Source organism: Acyrthosiphon pisum, chromosome X, assembly GCF_005508785.2.
Source record: "Acyrthosiphon pisum isolate AL4f chromosome X, pea_aphid_22Mar2018_4r6ur, whole genome shotgun sequence".
NCBI lineage: Eukaryota > Metazoa > Arthropoda > Insecta > Hemiptera > Aphididae > Acyrthosiphon > Acyrthosiphon pisum.
In genome coordinates this window covers 11,125,732-11,137,887 of record NC_042493.1, presented here as the reverse complement: position 1 = coordinate 11,137,887, position 12,156 = coordinate 11,125,732, and the positions used below count along the sequence as shown (strand labels likewise).

At 29.4% G+C, this 12,156-nt stretch overlaps 1 protein-coding gene across 1 annotated transcript; it reads right to left on the bottom strand.

The window, feature by feature from the left end:
• Positions 1-1,048: 1,048 nt before the first annotated feature.
• On the bottom strand, positions 1,049-8,207 carry LOC100572133. Its single transcript, XM_003248123.2, has 6 exons — positions 7,916-8,207; positions 7,310-7,473; positions 6,888-7,246; positions 6,766-6,819; positions 5,227-5,549; positions 1,049-1,764 (listed from the first exon to the last, which is right to left on the bottom strand). The coding sequence occupies exons 1-6, from the start codon at positions 8,052-8,054 to the stop codon at positions 1,148-1,150; spliced, it is 1,656 nt and encodes a 551-aa protein (XP_003248171.1). The 5' UTR covers positions 8,055-8,207; the 3' UTR covers positions 1,049-1,147.
• Between the last annotated feature and the right edge of the window lie 3,949 nt (positions 8,208-12,156).

Genomic DNA, 12,156 nt, shown 5'->3' with positions numbered 1-12,156 from the left:
TTTGATATTTATATCAAGGGTGAGTACCAAATATCGTGCTCAATCGTTCGATAAAAAATTATTAAATTTAAAAGTTAAAAGAATATATATATTTAGGCATTTTGCCGTTCTCAATCTTTTTCGGCTATCGTATATTGTCGTAATGGGTCATACATGTTACATACTCACATTTAATATGGTTTTGTCAGTGTCAAGGTGGATGTATTATATATCTATCCTGGTCAGTGCTCCATATAATGTTACTACAGTGAATACGTCTTAATGACTTAGGTAATGTATTTAGGTAGCACTAAACATAATAGTTAAATATAGGTTATAATAAGTAGGTAGGTACAGTGTTTGGAAAGAACGTCGTTCATGAACGCACGTTCACGCGTTCACGTTCATTTTTAGTGAACGATACGTGAACGTCATTCGTTTTATTAAATAGAACGTGAACGTGAACGACGTTTATATTTTTAACGAACTTGATCGATTTTTAAGACGTTCAATTTATTTGCTCTTTAATAAATATATTTATAAAATATATTAATTAATTATATTATTATATATAAGTCTAAATAGTATTTTTATTTTTGGCTTGAGTTGTATATGTTTATAGGCTTTTATATTAATGGCTCGGTCAAACAGAAAGCGGGCTGCCCGCGCGGGCACTGTAAAATAATACAAAGACCGTTTGCCCGCCGCGGTCCGCGTACCCATAAACCATGGCGGACGAAAAGTCTGGGTACAAAAAGTCCGGATTTATTTTTTAATTGCCCGACAAAAAGTCACCCTCTGTTTGACTGAGCCTTTACAGCAGGTAAATGATTCATAAAAAAAAAATGTATAAAAAATAAATGAACGACCCAATGAACGAGTTCATTTTTTTAGTGAACGTTCCGAACACTGGGTAGGTATAATACCTGCTCTATGAAATAAGAACTGGTGAGTAAAATACTAAGATGTGTGAGGTGAGGTGGATATATTAGTATATTATAATAACCTAACCACACACCCAGTGCGTACGCCAGTGCAGGGGCGTAAACCAATGTGTATACGCAGTCGGTTTTGGCTTAAAATGTTTTACTGGCACCAATCACGCGTTTTATTCTTGAAAAATATAAACATAGTACCTAGGTACAGAGAGGTAGATATGTATACGCGTTTACGCGCCGTCTGACTCGCCGTCGCCGCTGTTCTCGGATCTCCCGTACACCTGGGCCAGACTGACCGCGCTCTTTGGGTCCTTTCGTGGGCTCCGCAGCATTGAGCTCACCTCCTCGAAACATTCGCTGGTGAAGTCTAGCATGCTCTTCAGTTCCGATCTTTTCAACAGCAATCCGCTGTTCAATTGCCGTTCGGCGCGCGATTCGGTGGACTGCGCCGGTCTTGCGTCAGCACCACTGCGGCCGCAGTAGTGGTCGTCGGCGCCCCGATTACGACGTCCGGACGGCGCGACGCTGTGGTCGTCTGCGGTGGACGGAAGTTTCTCCGGCGGATCGGTGTTGCCGCCGCCGCTGCAGTCGTCGGTGGAATTTAGCGCGGCTAGTTGGAGCGTCAGTTCGGAAATCCGTTTACGATGATGGTCCAACGGCGACTTCTCGACTACGGTCCGGCGTTCTTCAAGCGGCGGTTTGACGTTCCCGTGGCCTGCGCTCTGCCGTATCGTGCACAATTTCGGCCGCGGGCACTCGCGTTGCTTTTTCCTCGCGCCGCCGCAACCACCGCCGTCATGTGCCGACGGCTGTTGCTGTTGTTCTTCTTCGTCTTTGCAGATCGTTTCTAAAAGCGTGTCATATATATTATTATAATTATTGTGATGTGTTATATGACAATTTTTTGGTCATATATTATTATTTACATATATAGATATAGTGCTAAGTTGTATAGTTTAAACTAGATTAATTATTATTTTATAACATAATGTACCTACCCTGGATATATTAAGTGATAAAGTGATAATATGATGAGCAGTGACCGAAATAGGTAAAATGTTGAAGGGAGGCACAAGCTCCAAAAAAAAATGTTTTTAAACTATATTTTTTTTTTTATGGGGCCTTAGCCCTCTCCAAGCTTCCACCTATTTTCGCCACTAATGATGAGTATCTATTATATAATACAATAGTTTAAACTATCAACTAGGTAATGATCAAGAAAGTTAGACGTAGCTAAGTATAATATAAGAAAATCAGCTATCGTGCGAGGTGTTGGAAAACAGACGTATATGTGTGTGTACATTTAAGTAAAGTGAACCCGTTAATTTTAGTAGTAAACTATAAAACTTTTCAGCTAGAAGTAGGTACAAATATATAATCTTAATCTTGTTTTATTTTGGGGGTACTTGTAAAAATTATATTTTAATATTTTATTAATATTTTTTTTTTTTTGTATTCAATATGCATTTGATTTTATTCTTAATACTTCTATAATTTTCTATAATATTTTGTATAATATTACTTCTATAATTCTTAATACGTCATTTTAAAGAGTGAATTTTAGTGTTTTTGTGTACACAATTACTCAATTGATTACATTTTAATATTTTTTTTTTGAACTGTTTTAAAAATACGATCAGCAAAATAGCTATCTTGGAAATTTAAAAAACTTATTTGCCTATAAAAATTTTTTTGACGATTTTTGAATTTTTGAAAAAAAAAATTGAATATTATGTCATTCAATCAGAATTTCAATACTTATTACTACAAAAAAAAACTGCATTTAAATATATTGATTTTCCACGGAGATACTAAGGGTGATACAGGACTTTTGGAACATACGATATATAGAGAAAAGAAATTAACATGCATTTTATTTAGCTTGTTCATTGTTTTTATATTGTATATTTGTTTATATATTGTTTTTATTTGAAACGTTTGTAAGTACCTACTGTGATTTCATTCCAATGAAGTAACAGTATAAAAACCTACAGCTATTTGATCATATTATACATAATCAGTCCTGTAAAGAATACTTTTAAAAAGTACTTGAGTAAATACTCAAATACATTTTTTTTAAGTATTTAAGATACTACTCAAATACTTTAATTGTATAGTATTTAAAATACTACTCAAATACTTTGAAAAAGTATTTGGAATACTTTTCAAATACTTTTGGTTTTTAAAGTGGGTTTCTAATTATCGTAATATAAACACATAGGTAGTAGGTAATCTAATAGTTAGCTAATATGGTTTTAAAGGGAATATTGATATTCAATTACTTTTTTTAGAAATCTGGTTTTCACAAACCTTTGGGATTCGGCTAACACAGAAATACAGAATATTAAATAAAACTATTATTCTATTATTGTAGTTGACAATAATATTTTTCCAACCAATTATTTCGAATAAAAATAAAATGTTCGAAATAAAAAACCAAAGTATTCAATACCAAAAAGTATTTAAAATACTATTCAAAATAATTCATGCTGAAAGTATTTAAAAAGTTATTCAATACTTAAAAAAGTATTTGAATACTGTTACTTAAATACTTTACAGGACTGTACATAATATATACTACTGACAAAAATGATAATCTAATTAATCGAAATTCTTCATTTTTGATAGTTGTAGGTAGTATAAAAATAAAGAATACCGCAGGGGCCTGCAAAATGTTCTGGTGACAAAATCCGCAATTCTCACGAAAATGGTGGATTTTGAATTCAACTATATTATCATGAGTTAGCAATCTATTTTATTATTTATAGGTACCTGTGGTGATTATGAAAATATAATTATGAAATCTAATTAATATTTGATTTTATCTCAACTGCCAATATATTTTATTATAAAAAAATTATATAAAAATTAATCAAAATGTTTAAATTCTTGAACTAAGATATACTATGAACTATCTTAGTTCATGATTCTAATTTATAATCAAAACACTTACAACTAAAAACTTAATGGTTAAGATAACTCTACAGGGTATGCCATGGTATCCCCGGCATCTCCCCTGCGAACGCGTATGCTTGATGGTGAACATCATATTTAGTATGTTATAATTAAAATTACAACTATAATATATATATTAGCAAACAAATTCATAGTAGTACAGTGAGATATATATATATATATATATATATATATATATATATATTATATACATACAATTATGACAAATAAAATATAAAGATACAAGTATAATGAATAATAATTTTCAATTCTCCGATAAGCTGAGTTATGTATTGCAGATCTTTTTATTCAGAATAATAAATAACCAGTGCTCGAATTGGAAAAATAAAAGAAAAGGGACTCAGAGACTTAAAAAAATAAGCGTTCGCGATCCTTACAATGATTAAATACAAACTAGCCTATATTCAAAATATAAAACTTTTTATTCTCGTTATGACTGCTTTGACGAAAATATAAAACTATTATTAATAGGTATAATAGTTAATAAACAATATTAACTCGTAAAATGTTTCTACTTTTAAACAATTTTGGGGGTGGGGTTCCGTATCCCTGGACCCAGTTACGGACTTGGAGTCTGGAAGTCAAGCAGAACCAATTTTATATTGTTGGGTTAACATGAGAGTGAATTGACATGTATACATATATATATATATATATGTATAATCAAATTTGTAATGTAAGAATATAATATAAGAAAATGTAGTTGATTTTTAATTTTTATTAATTGTATAATATTTATAGCTAAAAGTGGGTTATGACTTATGAGCATTTAAAAAAATTGTAATGTTTTACATGGTAATAAATTTGATAAGTCAATTCACCCTAATACCAAAGCGGCTGCACACACGCATGTTGGGCGTCCCTTCCCACACAGAATTTGGGAAATGATATTTTGTGAATATTTTGGAGTGCTTGAATAATGAATATTTGACCAATAATATTGTATAAATATTTTATATTCATTATAACAAATTATTGAACTATATACTTGCACAAAAATATTGACTTAATATTTGCATAATGTTTCCATGAAAATGCTTTTTGAAAAAATATGATTAAAATGTTTTGTTAATGTTTTTTATAAAATATTTTTCAAATGTGAACTTCTTGGCCAAAAAATATAAATAAAATATTTCCTTATTATTTACGCAACTTTCTCAAATAATTTAACAACTATATTGTTTTCCTGAAAATATTTTTACCATAGTTGGGAAATATTAAAATACTGTGTGGGTTATAAGGCACATTCAAATGCAAGTATTTATATTGTTTTCAATGATACGAATAATAAATAATTCTGGATCTAATTATACTATATTAATATATTCTTTACTTTTATCGCCGGCTTCCGTAACAATGTTTTTTTTATCTGGAATTATATCGTTGATAACCGACTGCTCTACGTCTATTGTGAAATCGCCGGGATAAAGTTTATCGTAGGCATTAAATGCTTCTTTGTCGAGTTCTATTTGTGTCTTAAATTGAGCATCAACTTTGCGATCGGAACACATTTCTGCGCCAAGTCGTATATCTCCAGTTAATAAACTAGCATCATTCCATTCGAATACTTCAGCCACATTTCGGTTTTGTTGTTCTATGTACATTACATTGCAAATATCTGGAGTCTCCGGCTCGCTTTCTTTTAATCTATCTGACCTAATAATAATAATAATTATTATTATAAATGTATCTAGCGTTAGGATGATTTACTTGCTACTGTGCCCCTTTTATAATACAACAAGATTTACTAGGTACCTACTACCTATCTATGGGCTAAGACCTGCCTACGAGAAATGTATTTAGGAATTTTTCATGGGGCACATTATTTTCCAAAAGTTAGGGTTACATTTCTAATTATTTTTCAATTTTTCATAACTCTGTAAAATAAAATTGTACATTGTGTGCCAATTGGTGGGGTGGGATCTAAGGGGTCCCCCCAGTAAATACGCCACCGTATGAAGCTGCTTATTATAGTCCAGCTTAAATATAAAAATATATAATATATATATTATACAAATGATAAGCATTTACACTATATCAGTATTTCCTATATAAAAACTTTTAAAAATAATGTTGCGCATTTAAATTGTATATATTGATATTTATAGTTGATATAAATCGTTATAGTGACATAATTTTTGGTTCTTTTAAAAATCTTTTTAAAACTACACTCAAATCATATTATTGTAATACAAAACGTGAGATATTTTTTAAAAGTGACAATAGAGTATTAGACAATAATTATTGTAATATAATTCTACACTAATTTGAGATGCTCTCAGTCTCTCAATTATTCTATAAAGGGGTGGTTTACGTTTGAACGAGTTTGTAAAAATCGTAATGTGCTTGGGAGACATTTTTAATATTCTGTGAAACGTTTAGGCAATATTTTATCAATCTATTTCCCCACTAATTTTAACAGACTTGGTACTGTCCGTGAATTCCACGGGTAAGATTAAAAATGGATGGCTTTTTTATGAGTGATTAAAAATTAAAAATCAAGTTAAAATATTATTACAATTTAAAGTTTAAAAAATATATTTGTTTTTTTACTATAAAAAATATTATAAAAATACTAAATTTTTATAATTTATTTTTCCTGGACATTTTACCGTTGAATTTCATGTACTCTAATAATTCAACTTCACATATATTTGACCCAACTTAATTTAATCTTTAATATTTTATAATAATCGCTCAAACACAGTATAAAACACTCGCCCAAACGCATGGCGCTCCTATAAAGATGTAAATTTAATATATATCACGTAGGTATAGGTAATAGGTACATAATGTTATAATAATATATCAATATATATATATTATGTTATATTATAATTCCGGGTATTAAATAACAACATAGCCATATTACTTTTTCCTAGATACCCTGCTGCCAGAAATTAATGACTTGACTTCGCTTTCGTCACTGTTGGTAATAAATCAAAGTTGCATATTAATGATCATTATCGTACTTATATCTATAATACTCCTTACTCTTTAGTGGTTTCATTTTTCCGGGCGTTTGGAATTTGTACTTGGTCTGTGCTCGGTTTTTGCGATTGGGATTGAATACCCGCCAGTGCTCTTTCCCAATCAGTGCCCGTGGCGTGTGGTCCACCTTTAGGGGCTGATACTTGTGATGATAAATTCCAATTGTACATTGGTTCGTCTGAAAAGGCGTAATAACACTGAACACCCACGTTCGGTATAACTTGATATGAAGCATATTGGCATTTGTCGTTGGACATCGCTGTACTAATTGTTGGATAATGGACCTTTAAATCCTTTTCGCTATCTCCAATACACGTTGCAGTACCTTCTTTCTTTAAAAATTTTCTCGCCATTTCGATCACCTGAGGATATTTGATACTGTGATTATGAAGTTACGCCTTACGATTTATTTACGCATATTTTACTCCATTTTCCAAGGGATCAATTGTCTCGGGAGGAGGGTCTTTAAATGGACAGATTGGATCTGGATATTGCAATGCCAACGTCATGAGTTTTATATATTCATTTCGAACAACTTTATTTTTATTTTGTTCCAACACTCTCAACCAGCTTGATAATACACAAGCATCTATAATAGTATTACATCAGTTAATATGGCTACGTATAACGTATACGAGTTGTGTTGAAGTTATTTAAAGTTAAAATAAAACCTACACAAATAAACATAATCGCAACCTAAATAATTAAGTTTATTAATTAGATATATTAGTTATTACTTATGATTAGGTAGGTACTTAAATATAACATTTGTACATCTACCTTTTATTCAGAAATATAAGTATTAGCATAAAAAAATTATTAAAAGAAATTATTAATGAACCTAACTTTATAATAATGTTCTAATACTTACCTATTAACAATGTTAAATTTAAGTTATAGGTATAATGTACTACTGTACTACCTACAGATAACCGATAGATGATATAAAACTGATCTCTCAAATTCAATTATTATAATAACTTTGAAAAACATTCTTTAAACTATTAAAGTATTATTATAATATAATTTACCTCCGATATCATTACGTTTTAAAATCAATTGCTTAACTATATCGCAAAAAAAATTAAAAGTTATATCTTCATTATCCGTTGAATTATTGGGAGGTGTTGTTAAAGTCTGATCTTTGCTTTCGCCCTCGGTGGCAGTCATATTATTAAATTGTAACTTCCCAAATCAAAATATAATCAAGTAGTTATTATTTTAAATCAATATCAACAATTTAATTAAACACAATTCATTTAGAACAAACATTAAATATAAAAAAGTTATTTAATGTTTTTATCAAAATACTATTGTGTTGCTAAGTGCTAAGTGCAAAAAAAAAAATGTTTATAGCCATGTTTTACCGCAAAGACAGACCGTCAGCCTATATATTACTAGGTATAATTTATGAAATTATCATTAAAGTAATTTATTTTGCTATGAGCTAGTAACACAGTAACTACGTTGAATTAACTTTTGCCGAAAAATTCAATTTAAGAAATATGATTGTGTGTAGGTATAATAATATACCTTTATATATACATACTTTAAATGTTTCAAGTACTTATAGGTACCCATGAATAATATTTTTGAATACCACAAAATAACCAATATTATTATTCTTTGATTAAATATCTAATTTTAACCAAATTTAAACTTCAAACGGTCGTGAAAAATTAATTTGGCTTTTCAGTAAACTTTTTTTTTTGTTAAAGGTAGATAAACTTATGAGAAATCTTGTATTAAATATTCAAACCTTAGGTAATAAAAGCAAAATTTGTATGAATTTCAAAATTCACAATTTTAAAGGACACTCACGCAAGGATTTTGAGATTCACAATGGATATTGAAATTTTTTTATTGTTTATTTATGGTTGTCATTGGTTACATATTTTAATAGTAATAGTAGAAATAATTATTTTTTTTTATAAATGGTTGTCACTGGTTATATAAAATCAAATTGTTATTATGATTGGATATAATTTTAACTAGTACCTATTTGATATATTTTGGTTAGGTACTATATTTTTAACCGCGCGGTAATAGGTAAAATCAGACAGTACATTTGTTTATTTCTGTAAGCAATTGATTATCCTCCGTAAGAAAAAAAGTTACTTATTAGTTATTACTATCCGCCAATTTAAACTAAATATTTTCTTTTTTTCTATTTTTTTTTTTTTTTATTATTTGAACACCATTCTAGTATTCTACCGAATATTAATAGCAAATTGAACAATGTTTGAATCACTTAACATTTTTGAAATTTTTTACAAGCAACGGAGTGCACGGGGTCAGTTAGTCTAATATAAATATTTTGTGGAAGTTTAAAGTATCTTAGGTTATTCATTGTCGAGTTCCAACGAAATAAAAAAATCTACAGTCGGTTTTATATCTTAAAAAACTTCATTGTAAATGTGTTATGTGTTATCTAGACCGTAGTCATATAAAACAAATAACAATTCTTTCAACCTGTAATAATATCAATTAGATATTAGAATTGAATTTCATCAATATCTTAAAGATTTAGGAGACAATTTATTATAAGCTCATGAGATTTAATATTATTTAAAAGTGTCTTATTTACAAATTACAATGTTGGTTATCTAATTGAAAATGTATACATTATAATATATATCTATATATATATAAATAAATGTTTGTGTGTGTGACTGTGTACTTATGTGTGTGACGTGCCACGTGTGTGTCCTTTATGCATTCCTAAACCATTCATCCGAATGCAATGAAATTTCGTACAGAGATAGAAGATCTGTCAGAAGATAGGCTAATTTAAAAAGGGTAAATTAGAGGTCCGACCCGGGGAAGTGCTCAAATAACAGGGATTTTGAGATTTATGATGGCAATGTTTGTAAATGGTTGCTATTGATACCAAATATGTCTGTTAATGTCTGTTGGCATAGTGGCACTCCAACGTATTTTAATACAGTATGTCTCTCAAGTTCGAATTACGGTTTTGGTAAACCAATTTTTTGCATTGTTTTTTCTTATTTTTCTTCTTTATCTATACATTGTTTGGGTTTTTTTTTAATCATCGAATTTTAGTACGGTTAGGTTAGGTTAGGATTTTGTATTGATTAATTCGCCGTTGGTTGAATTAAGTAAAAACGACAAACTTGGTATAACTTTGATACTTTAGAGTTCAACAATACACTTACGTACAAACCACACGGGGTCCGCGATCTATATTAGATTGCCTACCTGATAATATACTGCTATCGGCGCTCGCATAATCACAAGCGAATCTCACGGACAACGCCGGTCCGGATGGCTATACATTGAAATATAATACCATTAACACTTAAAAATACATTGCTTCCACAATGTGTTACACCACAATGAGTTGAACGATCACAATTTTTTTCCGGGCAACTTCGGGTAATTCAGCTAGTACAGATATATATTAAATATAGGTAATTTGATTTCAGCTTAGTATTTAATCAATCTAAAGAAAGAATAGTTGAATAATGTACGAATTATATAATAGATTATTAGAGTGCAAAGTTAATTAAAAAATGCAATTTTAATAAAATCTAATCTAAAAATCAAAGTTAATATAAAAATACATATATTATTTGTTTGTAAACATTAATTGATATCTAAGAGTTGTATACAATATGACAAATATGTACAATAGTACATTGGTACCAGATTCAAAGATTTCCTTTTTAAATTCAAAACTACGTAATGAATATTTATCATTTAGGCAGGTAGGTATAATTTAAACGTCAGACGTTTATCGCAAGTGTTTAATTAGTTAGGTTTCATTTATTATGTTTGTACATTATAATTTTTAATCATTACATTTTAATAAATTTGTATTTTTTAATAACATATAACTTGATAATAACTTATTTCTGGTGCTAGCTAATAAGAAAGTAATAATATGTACCTCCTTATAGTAATAAGTAAATAAAGTACCTAAATACAATGTTGTTAAAAATACTTTTCAAAAGTATTTCAAAAATGTATTTAAATACTTCAGTTAAAAAGTATTAAAATATTTATTTAAATACCTTTGTTAATAAGTATTTAAATACAAATAAAAATAACATATTCAAAAAGTATTTCAAATACTTCTAAATACATTTTTTTAGCTTTGTTGTTTTCAGGTTCTTAATTCTTAAAACTAATTATTTTTTTAATGTAATAATGTGTATTGAATATGGCCAGGACCCACGACAAGATTAGTCTAAGGAGTAGTGACTATAGTAACTCACGAATAACGATTAACGAATAACGAGTGTGGGATACTGGGGCGCGGGGTGTCGTCGTGCTACGGTACTATAAAATATATATAGCCAAATATACGGTATACCGTATTGGCGATTGAAATTGATAAGATGTAACGGGGACGCTGTGTATCATTTATATGTTATTTTACATGTTACCCGTTACATCTCTAGGTATAGATAGCGAAGACTAGGAGTACCTTATAGTAAATAATAAAAAAAAAAAACATTTTCCCCGTTACAGATCCACCCCCCGCTGGCCTGATAGTTGGCTATTTATATTCAAACATTTATAATCATAACATCGCCTCGTCGACGATAAGCAATTTCTTCATAGTCAAAAACCAAACTAACAATCTTGTTCGAAAGGATTTTGTATTTAATATTTTAAATACATAATATAATGATAAGTATTTAAATACTAATATTTAAATATTTAACAAGTATGCCTCAATATCAATACTATCTATTTTTAGATTCTGAGTGGAACGATGAATGTATTGATTTTACAATGATGTGTGTTTTTTTTTTTTATTTTTTTTTTTATTTTTTTTTTTATTTTTTTATTTTTTTTTGTGTCTGTCATCACGTTTTAGGACAGTAAAAGTGCTTGGATTTTCTTCAACAGTATCTTTTCTGATAGGAAAGTGAATCTAGTTGGTACTTTGGGGGGTCAAAAGTAAAATTTTTCCAATAGTTTTCAAAAGCGCCGTGAAAAACAAAAGAAAAATTAAGGAAAAACGGGAATTTTTACGCAAAATCTGTTTTCGAGAAAATCGATTTTGGTTTTTGGTGTAACTTTAAAAAAAATGACCGTAGATATATGAAATTTTGACTGAATGTTTATCTTAGCATTTTCTATACACCATAACATTTTCAAAATATTTTGATTTATTTTGAGCTCTTTATGGACATTTTCATTTTCCATTTTTTTTTAGTTTTTTTTCTAAAAATATCAATAAAATTTTATTTGTTGGATAAAAAAGCTTGAAAATTTAATAGAAGGCTCCTAGTATATTGTT